Source organism: Sander lucioperca, chromosome 11 (assembly GCF_008315115.2).
Source record: "Sander lucioperca isolate FBNREF2018 chromosome 11, SLUC_FBN_1.2, whole genome shotgun sequence".
Classification (NCBI taxonomy): Eukaryota; Metazoa; Chordata; class Actinopteri; order Perciformes; family Percidae; genus Sander; species Sander lucioperca.
The window spans coordinates 26,641,078-26,660,884 of NC_050183.1; the positions used below are offsets into that span (position 1 = coordinate 26,641,078).

The 19,807-nt window shown below is 41.8% G+C and overlaps 1 protein-coding gene and 1 long non-coding RNA gene across 3 annotated transcripts in view; one reads left to right on the plus strand and one right to left on the minus strand.

The window, feature by feature from the left end:
* The window catches only part of LOC116058793 (capping protein, Arp2/3 and myosin-I linker protein 3-like), a 45,459-nt gene that overhangs the window by 24,590 nt on the left and 1,062 nt on the right, over positions 1-19,807 (minus strand). For both annotated transcript variants that reach the window (XM_031311681.2, XM_031311680.2), the window contains exons 2-17: positions 15,523-15,617; positions 9,419-9,469; positions 9,252-9,311; positions 6,818-6,939; positions 6,558-6,652; positions 6,142-6,212; positions 5,937-6,010; positions 5,616-5,691; positions 5,429-5,517; positions 4,260-4,354; positions 4,046-4,132; positions 2,782-2,891; positions 2,606-2,683; positions 2,413-2,489; positions 1,811-1,915; positions 1,640-1,709 (exon numbers count right to left, since the gene is read on the minus strand). In XM_031311681.2, coding sequence (XP_031167541.1) covers positions 1,640-1,709; positions 1,811-1,915; positions 2,413-2,489; positions 2,606-2,683; positions 2,782-2,891; positions 4,046-4,132; positions 4,260-4,354; positions 5,429-5,517; positions 5,616-5,691; positions 5,937-6,010; positions 6,142-6,212; positions 6,558-6,652; positions 6,818-6,939; positions 9,252-9,311; positions 9,419-9,469; positions 15,523-15,617 — 1,355 coding nt within the window. The remainder of the gene's footprint in view (positions 1-1,639; positions 1,710-1,810; positions 1,916-2,412; positions 2,490-2,605; positions 2,684-2,781; positions 2,892-4,045; positions 4,133-4,259; positions 4,355-5,428; positions 5,518-5,615; positions 5,692-5,936; positions 6,011-6,141; positions 6,213-6,557; positions 6,653-6,817; positions 6,940-9,251; positions 9,312-9,418; positions 9,470-15,522; positions 15,618-19,807) is intronic.
* On the plus strand, positions 239-18,967 carry LOC118496255. The gene is made up of 3 exons (XR_004898798.1): positions 239-540; positions 18,752-18,754; positions 18,957-18,967. It is a non-coding gene; the product is annotated as an uncharacterized LOC118496255 (long non-coding RNA).

Genomic DNA, 19,807 nt, shown 5'->3' on the forward strand with positions numbered 1-19,807 from the left:
CTTACATTTTTTTGTAAGATTATTTTTTGGGCTTTTCCGCCTTTAATTTTTGACAGGACAGCTAGGTGAGAAAGGGGATAGAGAGGGGGAAGACATGCAGGAAATTGTCACAGGTCGGATTCGAACCCTGGACCTCTGCGTCGAGGCATAAACCTCTCAGTATATGTGCGCCTGCTCTACCACTGATCCAACCCGGCATTTGCATATAACCGATCCCCATGTGTTTCATATGTTCAGAACAAACTCAGCTTTCCAGTGAGTGACGCCCAAATTTGTGCAAAGAGATAAGTTGGCGCTAAAGCTGAAACGTTGATGTTCGCTTTTTGAAATTCCTAAAATCTCTTTTTGAAAACAAACCTAACCTATGATGTGTTGTATGAATTGTTTCGGTGCTTGAAATGAGATTACCAAAGTCTTAGGTTATATGTGATTAAAATAGTAAATAAATGTCTCAAATGAAATTTTGGAATATTACTTTTTGAGTAGGAGTTTTGTCAAACGTCGTTTGGACGCACCAGTGCGTCTTTCGTCCTCTGAGGGGTAAGCTTGTGATCGGGGTTGCCAGGTCTGTATGACAAAACCAGCCCAATGACCAATACAACCAAACCCAGACCAGAATTCAAAAGATTCCCCTCCCCAAAACATTTTACACTAACTCTTACACTGCTTTTAAAGTCCAACAGCATTACTAGAATTGCCAAATGTATTGTAATATCTACAAAGTAACAGCATAAATGTGTAGTGTAAATGTGTAACAGCATTAAAAGCAGTTTTCCCTTAAAGGAACATGTCGACTTATTGGGACTTTAGCTTATTCAGATAACTCCATACATACCCTTCTCATCTCCGTGCGTGTCGTAACTCTGTCTGATGCACCCACTGCTAACCTAGCTTAGCACAGATGCTGGAGGTAACTGGCTCCATCTAGCCTACTGCTCCCAATAAGTGACAAAATAACGGCAACATTTTCCTATTTACATGTGATTTGTATAGTCACAGCGTGTACAAATAACAAGGTCACATGAGACACAGCCATCTTCTAACCGTATACATACTGGGAACTATATTCTCAGAAGGCAGAAAGTAGCAGTGCTTCGCCTTCTGAGAATATAGTTCCCAGTATGTATACGGTTAGAATAATAAACTAGGCCATCGGTGGGTGCGTCAGACAGAGTTACAACACGCACAGAGATGAGAAGGGTATGTATGGACTTATCTAACTCTGGGGGATATGGTGAATAAGCTAAAGTCCCAATAAGTCGGAGTGTTCCTTTAAAGTTATTTCACCTAGGTCCTAAATTTGCCTTCTGTAATTGGATACAGTATATTATCATAAATAAATAAATCTCTGTGAACATGTACACCAATTCACTGATACACAAACTAACCTGTTTTGTTGTAAACTGTGCACTAGTCCGTTTGCAGCCTTCGCTAGAGAGGCAGGTGCTGGGCTGCGGGGCACGTCGTGTCTGTGTGGGTCTGGTCTACCCACAAAAAAATTCAACTCCGCGGCAACATTTAAAAAAAAAAAAAAAAAAAGCCCAGTTCCACAGGGAAACAGCAGACCTGGCAACCCTCTGTGTGAGAAAAAAAAAACTGAACTATCTCTTTAACTAGGAGAGTAGAGATGAACTCTTACCTCACAGCCACTGATATCCAGATGTAGATCATTGATATGAGGATTGGAGGTTAACCCTGTTAGCAGAGCCCTGTGGAGACAGGACGCATACAAGTGAGTGACAGATCTATGCGCTTCACTGTAGAGGAGTTTGGATAAAAGGGAGCAGATTTGGATAGAGAGTAAGAGTACCTCAGAACATCGGGGGGCAGCTTCATAGAGGCCAGGCTGACATAAGTGAGGCTGAAGGCCGAGCTGAAGAACTGACGGAACAGCGGCAGCGTGTCCTTCACTTTCCTATTGGATCGGGGGGGGAAAGAGAGGAGATGATAGAGAGTGGGATGGGACTGGTCATACAGAAGAGATGAAGTGACACTGTTGACATGCCGGGCAAATATGAGTGCAGTACTGAGCGCAGAGTACTGACACAATGAGAAACAGAGTGAATATTGCTTTGTTGTAAGAGGAGGGGAGCGAGTGGGGTCAAATAAGAGATAGCTTCTGCTTAAATATTCATGAGTCTTATCTATGCAGACTGCGCTGGGAGTTCTGGTTTTAAACGGCGGTAGACACACCCACAGAGAGGAAGCACAATGGGCCAGTGGCTCACACCAAACTCATTTCCCATTAAGCAAGAGATGAAGGTCATGACAAAAAAAAAAGAAAGAACGTGGGAGAACGGATGACAAGAGATGAGAGATTAGGCTTTTTAAGGTGAAATATGGAGGATTTAATCCCAGATTTATATTTGCAGCTGCCTTTATGGTTTAGGGAATCTTAAAGATATGACTAACCTGTGCGAGAGAGAATTTTTGGAAAGATTCAGAAAGGAAAGATCAGCGCAACACCCCCTCAGAAGAGCCCCAAATAGCTGCATGAGACACAGGGTGCAAACAGTTAATCTGGGCTGAGCATTGTGCAGAGAGAGAAATGCATTTCTTTTCAACGTTGCACGTAAACATTTGTCTCCAGACATTAAATACTCACTGAGTCCACGGAGCAGTCTGTGCCCGACAGATCCAAATGGACCAGGCAGTTGGGCTGAGACAAGAAGAGATACAAATTCTGGAAACAGAAAGAGGGAGATATTAAGCTGGAAAAGTGGCGTATAAATGGAGCAGTGTGTGTGTGTTTTTGTTTCCAGATGGGTTGTGCTTTCTGACCGAGGCATCCTCCCCTGAGAGGACCCCGGGGTTCTTGCTCAGGTCCAGGTGGAGGAGAGAGTTGGAGTACTCATCGCTTGAGCACAGAGCCTGAGAGAGAGACACCACTCCTGAGAGAGAGAGAGAGAGAGAGAGAGAGAGAGAGAGAGAGAGAGGCAGATGGATAAAAGGAAAAAAGAGAGAGACAGAAAGAGGAGAGAGGGGAAAGTTGTACAATATTAAAAGACGGAGCACATTCTCCAAACATTTTGTGTCCTTGCATTATTCATACACATCTGCAGCAGCAGGTATCAGTGGATGTAATGGGAAGCAGCGCATCGTATCTGACTGCTTCCATGTAATATTTAAATTCTCCACTGGGTACACGGTAAGATGAGACGGTAGCAGGAGGCATGCTGCCTGCAGGGCAGCACAAAGTCAATATGGAGCTGTAGCAAGGGGCAAAACATGAAACAAAGCTCTTCAGGAGGGAGAAACTAACATCTGGGGCTTCGGAGGCTTTACTCTCCCTAAACCATGATCTAACCTGAGCTCAGAGAGCTGCTCAATCATCTGCAGCTTAAAGGCAGGGTTGGTAATGTTAAAAAGCTAGGGGCTCGGGCCTCGGGGCCCCGTCTAACCCCTCCCCCTGCCCTCGGGGCTCCGACCCACTAAAAGACGTGCGTCATCCCTGAAAAGCTATGTCAATGTTTGCTATAATTTGTCCTCTCTGTATTTGCAGACTTTTTATAGCCGCCGCTGTCCTTCTTTTCTTTGCCTTTTCAGCAGGGCGCGCGGTTGCAAGTAACCGCGGCAGTTGCAGCTTTTGCTGAGTTTTCTCCTCCATTCTGCGGTAGGCTTGCAGTAACTCCGGCAGCGACAACGCACATTGAGCTTAGACCCATACATGGGAGGGGTAGAGTACGCGCAGCGGGGCAAGGAGGCATTTCATTGGTTCTTTCCAAGCAGACTGCGAGGCAATAATTGGTGGGCATTTTTACAGGATGACAGCAGCTAGAGATGACAGATCTGTTTCGCTCCTTTTTCAGAGCTCATAAGTTATTTATTGCTGTCGGGGTGTAAAAACCATTTCAAACAATAGATATAAAAAAGTGTTTATTGGAAATAGTTTCCAATGCTGCCTTTAACTGTTGAGGGCCTAATCTAACCCAATTCCACCTGATCGTTGTGAGTTCGTTGTTGAATTGTGGCCACATTTTCTCGACATTACCGAACCATGGATAGGGACAGCAAGGCAGGAAAATAAAGAGGGACGGGCCCAAACCTTTGGAGGTGAGCGAGGTCTTGGAGAGGTTGAGGAGACGAAGTCCCTTGCTGAGGCGACACACCTGCTGAATTAGGTTGGACACACCTGCAGCGTGCACACAAGAGGTATGAAAAATGAAGTTACAGAAAGAGACTATTTAGATCACAGAAGTGGATGTAAAACAAATGAATATAGTTTACGTAATAAGACAACCAAAGAGAAGTTGGTGTACCTTGGTTGTCCAGTGAGTTGTGGGCCAAGTTGAGCGAGTGGATGACAGAAGCAGGGTTCTCTGAAAGAGCAGCCGACATCTTCTGTGGGAAGTCTCTGTAAAGAGGGTCCATAGTTAAGTACAGACAAACAGATGTTGTAAATACACACACAAGCATTTAAAGGGGCACTGAAGCCATTAAGCATTGCACTTTCATTAAGACTCACAAGGGATAGATTCACAAGGGTCCAAATCTGTTACCTTGCGCGGCAACTGGATTCTCGTAATATCATGTCATCTCACATTGCCAGACCTTCCTCCACAGCGCAGCGGAGGAGGTTCTGGCTAGTCCACACAGCATCCCGGGATGGGAGAAAAACGTGCTCTGTGTTTTTATTGGCATTTCTTTAAACCAATCACAATCGTCTTGGGTGGTGCTAAGTGCCAGACGGAGCCACGGTGCCGCTGCTAAATAGCCTCGGGAAGGAACTTGTTTTGTCGTGTGTACGTTCAAAAGCAGTTTTAGTCGTGCAACAGAAAACTCAGATTGGACAGATAGTCTCGCTAGCTGTCTGGATTTACCCTGCAGAGATCTGAGGAGCAGTTAACCATAGTCCTCAGAAATCAGCCGGAGTTTAAAATTACAACACAAAGAAAGGGAAAGGCAACGGACATCAGGCCAAAATGAGGGACATCTGGTGGAATTTCAGGCGGCACCTGAACAATCCTTGAAATGAAACATCGCTGATATAGACTAGGCTTTGAGTAACGCGTTTGTGTGTGAACTACCAGGTGACCGAACCAATCAGCTTCCGGTGAGGAGCTACTGGCAGCTCTTGGTGTGGTTAGGTGTGTGTGACGAACGCGATAGACAGATGGTTCTTCCAATCACCTGCCAGGTATTTTCCAAACAGTTTCCTATAACGGCTTCTCCCTGACGTTTAGTCTGAGAGAAAGTATAGGACAAGTTCCAAAAAAACTGGAGCCTGCACTTCATAATGCCATATGCAGATCAATATTATCGTTCATCAGACCCTCCTGACTGGTAAATGTCCCTCAAAGTCTCAAGCCCAATGTGAGATTTTTCAGAGGACATCATACAGCTGCTTTCACAGGCGAGGCGTGTGAGTTTATTTTTAGATTGAATGGATGAAAAGTGAAAGAGAGGTGCCAGAAGGATCAAAACTCACGATTTTAACCCAGCGTTCTCCAGCGTGATCTCCTCCAGGCTGGAAGATTTGCTGACAGTGTGCAGGACCTGCTCGGTGACCTCTGACCCCTGAAGGAAAAAAGGAAAAACAATTACATTAGATCTGTTGTTTTGCTTAAAGACTCTTTTTAATACCACAGCGGAAACCCAGCTATGTTTATACTTACTATCCGCAGGTCTTTGCAGTACAGTTTAGTGAACCATGTGTTGTATGCCATTGATGCAACAATCACCGCCAAATCCCTGGAAAAGATAGAACTGAGGTAAATGATATCTTTTTAAATTATGTTTTATGTCTTAAATGATTCATGTTTTTAGCTATTTATTGTCTATCTTATTTTGTTTTGTATCTCTAATGCACCTTCCGTTGTGGAACTCACAATTTGATTGTATGGGTCTCTGTGTAATGGCAATAAAGGTTTATCATATCTTATACGAGGTACCATATTTTGGAGGTAACAGTGTTTTGAGCGCTCCTCGTTCCTCACCTGCTCTCCAGGTGGCTGAAGTCCAGCAGGTTAAACTCTCGGCTGTCCTGGGAGTGATAGATGGTGTCCACATCCTAGGAGCAACATTACCCATGAGCGTGTTTGCTGCAGTACAGTATATGACCCCCGCGCATTTTGAGCACAGTGCTGTGCGTAACACTCAAAAGCACTCAAAGCGACACAGGCACAGTCCCACAGCTCTTACCCACTGCACTTCCTCCTTGCAGCTGATGCCATTATAGTCGCACAGAGCGGCGTATGTCTCCGAGAAGCCTCCTGAGAGAGGCAGGCGGGAGGAAAAAGGAGAGAGAGAGAGAGAGAGAGAGAGAGAGAAAAATGAATCTGAGATGATGTAAACAGCTGCTTCCTTCAGAGAGAACAGGAGAGAAAGGGGAGCAAAATGCACACAGAAACATTTGTCCAAATTATCAATCTTTTATTTATGTGCACTTTTAAAAGAACATCTGGGAGAGCATTGTGAAGTGTGTGAGCCAACATCCTCTCGTCTCGAGGCTGCCAAGTAGTGTGCATGTGCCTCTGTGTGTGTGTGTGTGTGTGTGTGTGTGTGTGTGTGTGTGTGTGTGTGTGTGTGTGTGTCTTTGATAATAATGTCTCTTTTACCACAGGCCCTCTGGGTTTCCACTGACGTCTCTGAGCTGGGTGAATACTTCCTACTGCCCTCAGAAAGGTCACTGTCTGAATGACAGATGGACGGGCTGCAAAGATAAAAGAAACAAAGATGTGGGAATAATTTATCTTTAGATCATTGTAAAAAATATAGATATTTTTTTTTAAACTTTCTGTTTATCATCCACTGCACAGATACAGTATGTAATTTATTCCGATGTTCTTTCTTGTGAGAGAGAGAGAGAGACACTTACGCAAAAATGGAGTTGTTGAATATTCGAGACAGAGCCAAATTAATATGGCTGACCACATGATTGAGGTTTTCGCGGGACTCAAACCTCAGGGAGTAGCTGGACTTGTCAGTGTCGATAACAACCTGCACAGGAAATGGAAATTATTACGGTGGAGAGGGCGGTTGAATGTTATTTTTCACTTCATGAAATAGCAATTACTAATTTTTGATTTGGAACCTCCCCTTGACTCCACTTTTTTTTTTTACAAAACTCCCTGTCCAAATATCTCAAAATATAGTATTGAGTTTGTTTGTTTCACCATTAATGACTACAAGAGTAAAAAAAGTTAAGACAATGTAATACAACTTAAACCTATGTATGTGAATGGAATACTAATGTTCACAATAGCCAGAATTAGCAGCATTAAAAGTATAGTTACCCTAAAATTATGATTATTCCAGCAACTCTCTATTTTACAATAAAGAGATACGAAATAAAAGGCTAACCTTACATTGGTAACTTTAACTTATGAAACAAATAGAGATAGCATTTGTTTGTGTTTCTCATGACTGACATAGTGGTTGTGTTAGCTAGTTGAGTGTTATGCTAAACATTAAAACAGTGAGAAGATTGTTGTCCTCTGCATATGGTAAAGCGCACCTTTATGACCTGTGGCGCACACTAAAGCCATAATTTCTGACTACTACTTTTTTTCTATAATTAATCCCGCAAGCAAAGGCTGAAATATAAATTTTTTTTTAGGAAGAGTAAGAATTAAAAGATTATCCCATGCTCTTCCAAAAACAAAAACAGACTATCCTATAAATAAATTATAAAAAAAAAAAATACAATATGAAGTCCCTCTTTTCTGACCTCCCCTACCACCTTAATCATTTTCATACAGTCCCTAAGCAGTTTATCTTGTCGCCATCACCGCCAACAGAAGAAAACAAGTAAATAAGAGAGCGTTGGCTGTCACTGTAGCTGCTTCGATAAATGTTTGAAATGCTTTTTGTCATTCCTTGAAGGCCAGGGTGATGTAACCACTGCATTATATACAACAGTACAGACAAACAGTTAGCTGTGACAGTGGAGCTGAGTGCAGACAGAGTTTGGTAATAATGTTTTAAAGGTCCCATGTTTGGGAATTTCTCCCATCTAGCGTTGAGATCATATATCGCAATCAACTCTCTCGTGCCGCGCAGTTCAAAGCACATATTACAGCTCCGGTAGCCGTTCGGCGTCTCTTTCGATCCCCTTTTCCTTCATCAGGTCTTTCCATCTTTGGAAGGCAGCTCCAATGTTCACTCTTTTTTTTTTTTTATGATAACGCCAGTCTTTTGCTCTTTTCAATATTCTTTTTCTTTTTCTGGGCGAAGAAGAAGACTCCTGTTCCTGAAATTCAGATTTTGAATACATGTGGTCCTCCATATTTCCTTCTTCAAACTTGCCGGGGCCGGGAAGCTACGATACCCATTAGCAGCATTAGCAGCACCTGTGAGTTTATCATGTGACAGCGAAAACGCAAACGGCGGAGCAGTATGTCCTGTATGTCCCTTACCGGCTAACGTATTTCAAGATGGAGCATGAATATGGAGCGTCTACCCAAGGGGGTAAGCCTCTCTCCACAACGCTTAGCTCCTATGGTGCCATTTTGATGCTAACAAGCCATCACCCAACGTTCCATTGACTGCCATCCATTTTGAAGTCACTTTGACAGCGAATAACTTTACATCTGAAGCGTTTATAGACTTTATTTGTCCATTGTTTATTTCTAAAGAAACACTGTATATTAATATAACACAATGTATAAAAGGCTCCATTACCTTGTATCTCACGTTATGGCTCCGTAGCAGACGTTGTTATAAAAATAGGCTAACGATTGGGTCATAACCACGCGACTTACTGTCTCATAATAGAGGAATTACCGTATAGTACAGGAGAAGCTCGCAGGCAGTTTGGACTTACATTAGCTTTTAAGTTTAATTACTAATGTTAACTAGCATTTTAGTGATCAATAATTAGCCTGTGTCTATGTTATCTCCTTACATATACCTACGCTCTCCGTCTCTGCTAGATTGGGAATGATTGAGATTTCTCTTGGCACAGCTACCAGAAGACTTCCAACTTTCAGACAGGTTGCTCACGTCACATCTACGTCTTCAAGCTCAGTTGGAGGCTGCTCAGTAACGGTCAGCCATCACCGGGAAAGATCTTCTAATATCCTTCACTGGTCTCCGTCCAGAGACACGGGATCTGTTGATCCATTGATTTTACTGTCTATGTGTCTACCCCAGTTCATGCAAATGCAAATGTTAAATTTCAAGCCAATAGGAATACTTGGAATTGATGGTGGTGGTAAATATTCATGAAAAAGGACAAGTTTGTGAAACGGGCAACACAGATTTTGATAATGAACAACTAAACACGTTACACACTGGACCTTTAAACTCACCTGGTGGTCAGGGTGGGAATTCAAAGCTCGAATCTCCAAGAAGTTGAACGTGGTTTCTACCTGTTGTTACGGAAACAGTCGACAAAGTCAAGATTTCAGCTGGCATTGTGGGAAAAAAAACACTTCATACTGTACATCAACTGGAGACAGAGAGCGCTAACAAGTACCTTAGTGGGAACCTTTGGCGCCAGGAAATAGAGACGCCATGTTGCAAGAACCTAAAACAAAAAAAGAGGGGGGGGGGGGGGGGAATAAAGCAAATTGAATCAAGGTTGCAGAAAGGTTCACTGCACAGTCACACTCCCTGTGGGGAGAAAATAGTCCAATAGTCCCAGGAGTTTCCATGGTAATGACGAGCGGGAAATGAAGAGTCCTTTGTGTATTTATGTATTGATCCAGCTAAAAGCTCTCTGTGTCACAGACACGGTGTCTAACATTAATAGATTGACATACAGGCTGAGAGATGACGGCATGTTGCAACGTTTTAATCACACTCTCACAAATAAGAGATGTAATTTCATTAGCATTACATTACGTCCGCTGTAGGCAAACATGACAGTGGCTCATATATTACATTTTGCAGGCAGTGTGACTTTGGGCTCAACGGGCAATCATTTCTGGTCATTCAGCATCTCCCCAGATCTTTAATATGAGAATTTAAAGGAAAGAACCACCCATTTTTAGTAGTAAATTATCTTTTCTTCCGCATTTCCGGTCATGGGATCTGTTCCAGAACTAGAAATGCCGGTCATGCTGGGTCAGGATGCCAAATTAGCATTTTTGCTCCACTACCTCTACTGCTATTTTGCCGTCTGCAGTCTGTAGTGCCTGGGACCATTTTTAGTGCTTTGCAAAGTTGATGGTAGTTTTGACGTTTTTGGCAATTTAAAAGCAAAGTTATGCTTAGCTGCTTAGCTTATTTGTGGATCTCCGTCTGATGGAGCACACGCAGCACTTCTGTGCCTGTACCCACTTATTCTCGGCATGGAAGCATTGGTGTCACGCAGCTGTTGGATAAATCTGATTCTGCCCCTGATTCTTGCTCATGAGCAGCAATTTCTTCCTTTTTTTTTTTTTTTTGCAGGCACACCCTAAAAAAATTGTCAGTGTCTCTCTGCATCAAAGCAAACAAAAAGCAGAGTGATTCTTTGGCATTTCGCTGTTCTCCACCAGCCCTACTGCCCTCTGCTCCTTTTCTTCTCCTCTTATGCTTCGTCGCTTCCGATCATTTACTCCATTCTCTACGATGGCCCTGCTAACACTCCCTCAGGACAAAGCCCCCCCCCCCCATGTGCCTCTCCCCAATGAAAACATATAATTAAATTACAGCTCTCCCACTTCACTGTTGTGTTTTTCAGAGAGAGGAGCTTGACACCGGCCTGTCAGAACCACACACTGACAGCCTCATACACCCACGCAGCAAGCGAGGTGTCAGGATTCACTCAAAATGTGCATGCGAGATAGATAGAGAGAGAGAGAGAGAGAGAGAGAGAGAGAGAAAGAGAGAGACAGAGAGAGACAGAGAGAGAGACAGAGAGAGAGAGAGACAGAGAGAGACAGAGAGAGAGAGAGAGACAGAGACAGAGACAGAGAGACAGAGACAGAGAGAGACAGAGAGAGAGACAGAGAGAGAGAGAGACAGAGAGAGACAGAGAGAGAGAGAGAGACAGAGACAGAGACAGAGACAGAGAGACAGAGACAGAGAGAGACAGAGAGAGAGAGAGAGACAGAGACAGAGAGAGAGAGAGAGAGAGAGAGAGAGAGAGAGAGAGAGAGAGAGAGAGAGAGAAAGAGAGAGAAAGAGAGAGGGTGATTTGTGTTTCACTTCAAAGAGTGTCTGAGGGAGTTGATTAAGAAGACCAGATTGTATCACATTACGGTGATGAGTCGGGATTACGGGTTAGTTAAGAGAGAGTGTACGTGTAAATCATGCTGATGCAGCAGGAGAGAGAGAGAGAGAGAGAGAGAGAGAGAGAGAGAGAGAGACAGAGACAGAGAGAGAGAGACAGACAGAGAGACAGACAGAGAGAGAGAGACAGACAGAGAGAGAGAGAGAGACAGAGACAGAGAGAGAGACAGAAAGCAAGAGAGAGAGAGTATTCCACATCAACGGACCACACGCACATCATCCTTATTGTGGTGTAGAATTATGCAGCAGGGCTGCTACAGGACATATATCCTAATCTTCTGACACTTTGGGTGAGGCCTCTGTAAGAAATCAAGATAGATGCATGTAACCTGCAGAGAAACATCACGACTTTAAAGAAGCTTTGACTCCAAACCTTAACACGTTTAAGCTGCCCCCCCCCCCGCCCCCCCAAAAAAAAAAAAAAAAAAAAAGCTAACCCAGTGCGTTTGATCGAACTCCAATTTACTTTTCTGTCTTCTATTCGCACCCAGCAGGAGTGAGAACTTTTTCCAGTTCCGCTTTTAAACAGAAGCTGTAAATAAGAGATGGATTGGAAGGTGATTATTGGAAACATGTTTCTGGCAGACAGACATACCAAAGTGTCTGAATATCAAAAGGCTGTATGCAAAAACTCTCCCATGCTCGCCACAAGACGGATCATTAAAGTTTGATGATTTGATTGATCTGTATCTGTGTTTTATTTTACAGATAACCGATAAATAATTAATTTAGTGAAAAGTGCACTACTTTGGCTCCGCTGCAGCTCTGTGTCTCTCCCTCTGCTCCGGTTGTACTTAAATCTATGACTTAAAATCAATTAAAATGAGCTCCATCTTTACCAGCCGCAACATTTCAGTTTTGAATGCATTAATGCAGGGGCGTCAAACTCAATTTCGCTAAGGGCCACACTGGAAAAAGAGAATCACATCAAGGGCCAGCAGTGGTGGAATGTAACGAAGTACAAACACTTTGTTATTGTACTTAAGTACATTTTTCACGTATCTGTACTTTACTTAAGTAGAATCAATAGTGCTTACTTTTGACTTTTACTTCGTTACATTTTGCAGCAATTATCTCTACTTTCTACTCCACTACATTTCTACAACGTTCCGTTACATTTTCGTTACATTTTCTGATCAGTTTTTCCCATAGACTGTATATAAGAATGGACCAACAGATCCCGTTGCTCTGGACGGAGACCAGTGAAGGCCTTTAGAAGCACTTTTCCGGTGAGCGCTGAGCGTTACTGCGCAGCCTCCAACTGAGAGAGACGACGTAGATGTGACGTGAGCAACCTGTCTGAAAGTTGGAAGTCTTCTGGTAGCTGTGCCAAGAGAAATCTCAATAATTCCCAATCTTGCAGAGAAGGAGAGCGTAGGTATATGTAAGGAGATAACATGGACACAGGCTAATTATTGCTAACTAAAATGCTAGTTAACATAAGTAATTAAACTTAAACAGCTAATGTAAGTCCAAACTGCCTGCGAGCTTCTCCTGTACTATACGGTAATTCCTCTACTATGCGACAGTAAGTCGCGTGGTTATGACACAATCGTTAGCCTATTTTTATAAAAACGTCTGCTACGGAGCCATAACGTGAGGTACAAGGTAATGGAGCCTTTTATACATTGTTGTGTTTCTTTAGAAATAAACAATGGACAAATAAAGTCTTTAAACGCTTCAGATGTAAAGTTATTCGCTGTCAAAGTGACGTCAAAATGAATGGCAGTCAATGGAATGCTAACGGGGGGTGATCGCTTTGTAGCATCAAAATGGCGCCATAGGAGATTCGAGCTCTGAAGTGAAGCTTACCCCCTTGGTTTTTCCCCGTGCCAAAACATCTTCCTGACCGTCACACGTTTGCAGTCCGCAGGGAAGCCTTCAGCAGCGGCTCCTGCACCGCCACGCCAAGACCCGCCCTTCGATAGCATTTATTGGCCAAGCGCATACCGCTCCCGGTACTACCACTACTCCCGTTACTGCTGCTGCTCCCGATACTCTGCTTGGTCATATGTGAAGCATCAGTTCGCATAGGGTTAATATACAACCCGTATATTTATCTTAAAAACACTCCCGGTCCTCCTCAGCTGTGAAGCCACGTACTTGTCCAAGCCTGTGTGTTCTCGCTAGATAAATGTGTGCAGAAGAAATAATGCAAAGTCGAGCTTCATGCAGATCACCCTGATAGATAACCAGAATTGTAAGTCAGAATGTAAACTGGGCCACAGATGGTAAGCACAATTAAATTAACCTAAAACTAACTTAATTAAAATGCCACAGCCCATAGGCCTACTGTTTATTATTAGAATATAGACATTAAGAGAATAAATCGTTAATACTTAAAGTACATTTAAAATCAGGTACTTTTTACTTTTACTTAAGTAGGGTTGCCATTTTGGTACTTCTACTTTTACTAAAGTAAATATGTCTCTGGTTATTTGTACTTTTACTTAAGTACTGAGATTCAGTACTTCCTCCACCACTGAGGGCCAGACATGTATAGTTTATTGACATGCTTTTATTTCATTCAAAAAGTAAAATATCTTTGACTTAATTATTGCATGTCTCATATAGTCTTCTTACTTACAATTTGGTCCACATAAAGCCCTGAAAAAGTGAGCAAAAAAGTTCCAAAGCCATCCTCGAATTTAGCAAATCAAGCAAAACAATGATTACATTTTCTAAGTAGGCTACCACACAGCTGACTCACAACAAGCTCTTTCACAGCCGGAATATACAAACTCTCTGCTTCTGGGGGAATTTCTGAGTCTCAAAGACGGCAAATTTGCCAAATTCTGCTTTGAGCGTCACATAATTGCAAGTTGAAAAACAGTTTCCCGTGTTTCTCGTTTGGCGCACAACTAGGTGGGCCAAAATTGATTGTGAACCTAGATTGATATGCGGGCCGGATCAGAATTTGCGAGGGGCTGGATTTGGCCCGCGGGCTTTGAGTTTGACACATGTGCATTAATGTGTCAGTATTTGATATATATATATATTACTCTGTATTATGTTGAAAGATTCATTTTTATTAAACAATTGCTTAAAGCATTCAAATTAAGTTTTGTGTTGGAGTTTGTAACATTCAAAAATCTTAATTTTGACTAAAAGATTTTCATTTTCACTGTAAATGCATATCGGTTCCAAATATCGGTTATCGGTTTCATTAACTACTAATAATCTGTATCGGTATCGGCCCTGAGAAACCAGTATCGGTCGACCCCTAGTAAAAACTACATTGACTTCACTGCAGTTGGGAATTGTATACGATCTTGCTTACTGTATACAGACATGTGGTTTAGTTGCTGCACTCGATCAATAAAAGCTGCTCTGTATATACTGTATTGCCTGTATTGTTACCTGTGTGTGGGCGCTTTCATGCACATATATAACTCCACTGCATTCAGCAAATACAGGCTTCCTTCCAGGGTCCAGTCTAAGTTCTGGTCCATAATGAAAGAGCTGATTGCCTCAGATTTGATCCTGATAGCTGGCTGAGCTTCACTCGCTCAAATAGAGATTTCACATCTCTGTCCCATATTTTCTGATGAAAGCGCCCCAGAATCAAAGGCTGCGAGCTGCTCAGCCCCCCCGCACCCCCCCACTGCCTCCACAGAGGAATCCACAGCCGCTCCCACAGATACTGTCTATCCAATATTCATCCTGCCAAGCCACCAGGAGCAGGCACAGAAGAGGGTTGTAATGCAGCAGGTAAATGACGTTCACTCTCACTGTTAAATCCCAGAAAGCTTCTACCGCTGCTGTCACGGAAGTCAACACTGTGGCAGAGATCCATTAACACTGCAGTGGGAGTTAACATCTAAAAGATACTCTACATACATGATAGAGGTGTGAATCTTCACTGATCTCCCGATTCGATTTGATTACGATTATCATGTCAGCGATTCGATTCGATATCTCGATGCATCACAATGCGTCAAATACATTTTTCTATTAAAGCCATATAGGATATTTAATTCATAGCTTTTCAAGCTTCAAAAACAAAACATTCTGCAGTGCTCTAATACTAAATAAATTGGATACATAAAACTACAGCACTGAGCATATGGCACTTCTTGAATGTGCAAAACATAACAGAATATGTAAACAGAAAGGTTGTTAGGCATACATTAAATTGTAAACAGAAATAATCGATTATGGTCTGGCCGATTTTCGATGCAGCATCGTCCATGTCCACGATTCGATGCATCCATTATTTGATTCATTTCAACATCTCTAATACATGATGCACGCATCCGGCTGCTTATGTTGCAGGATTAAGAAGTTCTTCAACATCAGCAACCCAGTGTTAGTGTAACACAGAGGCCCGTTAAAAAGAGCAGACTCTAAGCAGCAACTTACCAGTATTCTGTCCTCTGTTTTGCCATTTTTGGTGTCAAGCTTAATTCCATGAATAAACTTGATTGACGATTTATCGATAATCTTCCTGATGCTTTCTGCGGATGACAAACACAACACATACACATATAATGTTAGAAAAACACACACAAACAGGACACTCTTTCTCTCTGTTCCAGTCTTTTAAAGGACCAAAACAGCATTAGTGCATGTTTCAAAGGATTCAATAAAAAAACACATTATTGCTGAGCATTTTTTAAAGCATGCTGTAGTCTTTCCGGTTTGTTTGTGTTGTCCTACATTCCAGATTGACGCAGGTTTCAGTCATTTCCGCACAATGTAAAAAAATCAACACACAAGAGACAGAAAACTTTAGTAATATATCACAGTGAAAATGATGTCTGCATGCATTTCTCTTCAAGTCACATTAATGTTGCATCTGCAGTGACTCCAGGCTGATTTGAAAAGTCTAGACTGCATTACCATACAACAATAACATCAGTTTGACAAAAATATAAAGGGATATGTTGACTGTAGATGATCTATCTGCTGTCTCTGCAAGTTCATTTTCATATCTTATCACAATTGCCCTCCAGGTATAACAAAAACACATTTAAAAAACACTTTGGAACATAGTGTGCGTTCACATAGTTCATAGTACACATAGTTCATAGTAAATGGTGTAAAACAGGGACACCGCAGTGTTCTAGGGATTAACAGCAATGTTCCTGGTGTCATTGCCTCATTTCCTGCAGTCAAATCTCTAAAAAAAAGTCATAAAAATGCTCCAAAAATACTTTTACCAAAACAACAGTATGGTCATTTAAGATCAAGTAAAACTGTGCATTAAATCACCCTGACCTTTGGGTGGACAGGCCTTGTTCCTGTCTTCATCTAATAACTGAGGGATACGTCAGGCTTGTCATTTGAACAGACCTGTCGTGGCATTTACAGATGAAAAAATAATCCAATGAACTCTGAGTCTGTATGTTACCTGATTAGGGCTTGGTATCGTTTAAATATCTTACTGATACTGATACTGGTACAGATACTGTGAATTTGATACCGGTTCCTGAACCATACTTTTTTCCATACCGTTGTTTTAAAATCCATTTTAACAACAAAAAAATAACAAGATTTTATGCTGCGTTCCAGGCAACCCGTAACTCGTGTTTTCACAACCTTCTACCGGTGAAAGTGCCCTGGAACGGCCGTCAAACCCGTAACTTACTACTAGTGAACTGGTACCAGATCGTTGTACTCCCAGTTACAGTTTTTGACGTCTCACACACAAACAACAATGGCGACCCCTGTTGATGCTGTACAGACGCCGGTGATTAACAGTGAGAAATAGAAATAAATAAACATAAATAGGCAACGTAAAGTAATTCCACACATTGTAATGAAAACAATACACATACGATTCTGTACTACTACAGGTTATGTTTATTAAATGAAGCCCAAAATATGTCGCCGAGTAGAAATCGCTAGTATCAGCTAGTGCTAGCTAACGTCAACGGTAGGTAGCCGCTAACGCTAGCTAGAAGGGTTTGTCGTGACTTTTGCCTGGGACTTTTGCTCGTTTACACCGATGTGACGCACACTAAGGCTGGGCAATATATCGATATTATATCGATATCGAAATATGAGACTAATTATAATCTTAGATTGTGGATATCGTAATATGGCATAAATGCTATTTTCTTGATTTTAAAAAGCTGCATTACAGTAAAGTGATGTGATTTTCTGAACTTACCAGACTGTTCTAGCTGTATTATTTGCTTTTACCCACTTAGCCATTATATCCACATTATTGATGATTACTTATCTAAAAACTAATTGTAAAAAATATTTTGTGAAACCAAGAGTCAACCCTACAGTTTCGTCGCAATATCGACATTGATGTATTTGGTCAAAAATATCGTGATATTTGATTTTCTCCATATGGCCCAGCCCTAACGCACACTGTAGTCAAGCCTCTCAAAACACAACAAAACACTGGAGCCCCGTCTCTGTATGTAATGAAGAGTTTTAGTAATTTGACTGATTGGAGTAGACAGCCAATTACCAGCATTATTAGATCTTGGTACAAGCATGTAGCATGCTTACTGGCTCACTAACGCTGATGAGATTTACTCCTTAGGTATTGAAATTTGGTATTGAATGACAAGGCATTTTTCAATATTCGGTACTAAGTTTGGTACCCAGCTCTAATAGTGATAATTTTAAATAAGTTACAAATCACTTCCCTGCAAAACGATTCAATCAGCATGTAACACTGAAGCAAAAACTGACATTTAGTGGGAAGTAGTATGGATTCATCACGGTAATACAACAAAAATGTTCTTCTGTATCGCTAAATGAGTTCACCCCGATGCCCGATGCAATCACCAGGCTACTCTATCATTATATATATATATATATATATATATATATAAATATAAAAATGGTTTCCACATAAATCTATTACTCATTGAATTACTCATTGAATATGATCACCACTATTGGGTAATATTCAAATAATGTGCAATAACCCACACTGCATATCACACTGTATATAAAACCATATCTTTTTTTTATATGTGTATAGCGTCTCAGAACGTTGCACCTTACCCCCCTTTTTTCGCACTACTTATTTCATTCCATGTTGTTATATTTATTTTACGTACATGTTGGCACTGGAAAAGGAATTGCTTTTAATCTCATTGTACGTGTGTATAGTGACAATAAAAGGCATTCTATTCTATTATTCTATTGTGGTACCATCAAAATGGTTTCACAATATGCTTCAGTGTCATTTCCTTCCTTACATGAGCCACATGACACATCGTAGCATCAGTGTTTATGATTCACTCGGAACCGTTCCTGTCAAACAGCATCACTGTCAATGCTTTGACCCCTGACTTGTATACGGCATCACAACCTGCCAGATGGGGAGTCTCACTCGCAGGGTGGGAACACACTGCACCGACACACTATCACCGGAACATACAGCCGCTGGCAGGAATTACATGATTCAGCCTCTCCATTACTGTGGCTGCGCACCATTCCCACTGACAGGTTTATGAGCAAATCAATACTAAAGCAGGGACGCTGGGATTTGTCAGCAGAGTTGGTACAGTCACTCCATGCAGGTGCGCTTATTCATATCTTCAAGTGCACATATATTGTTGTACTTTTTACTTCACTCCATTTGTCTGCCAGCACTAGTTACTTTACTGAAGATGATTAGTTAGTAAAAAATGATGAATTTATTGAATAAACTAATGATAATCCAATAAAATATTATGATGACGCTGACTGTTGTGTACAAAATATGTACTTTTTTGACACTTTAGGTAGGCTACATTTAGCTGATAACACTTTTGTACTTTTGAAAGTTTTGAACTTTTAAATATGTTTAAATTTTGCTACCTTTACTTCATTAAAAGGATAAGAATACGTCTTTCTCTACTGTTCGAATGTATAATTGCAGTAGAATCTAAGTGTTGGTATGTTAAAAGAAAGATTGGGCATCCAAGCCTAAAAATAATACATAAATGCTTTTCTAAAAACAAACTGGCACTAGTTTGTGTACGACGATCATCACCTCTACATCAGTGAATACAGTAACTAGTCTATATCGACAACGTATCACTTCCGGGTATGTTCACCGGAAATTCCGCCGGATGTCCGTTACCTTCCTCTTTCTTTGTGTTGGAATTTTAAACTACAGTCGATTTGTGAGGACTATGGTTAACTGCTCCTCAGATCTCTGCAGGGTAAATCCAGACAGCTAGCTAGACTATCTGTCCAATCAGAGTTTTCTGTTGCACGACTAAAACAACCTTTGAAGTACACACGTTCCACCAAAACAAGTTCCTTCCTGAGGCTATTTTGCAGCAGCACCATTGCTCCGTCCGGCGCTTAGCACCGCCCAAGACGATTGTGATTGGTTTAAAGAAATGCCAATAAACCAGAGCATGTTTTTCTCCCATCCCGGAATGCTCGATGGCGTTTTAAGCCTCCAACGTCGCCTTCCAGGCAGCTAACCTTAACCCTAAACATAACCATTGCCGCTTGGGGGCTTAAAACACCTCCCAGAATGCAGTGTGGACTAGCCAGACCCTCCTCCGCATTACTGTGGAGGAAGGTCTGACAATGCAAGACTAATGAAACACTGATAAAACACTGAATAATCTTAGTCATTCAGAGAATAGATGAAGTCTCATTCAGGTGACCTTCTGCAGGCCTACAGGCCACCAGGACCCCGGTGCCCCTGGGTGCTCCTCCTGTCAGTCAGTCAGTG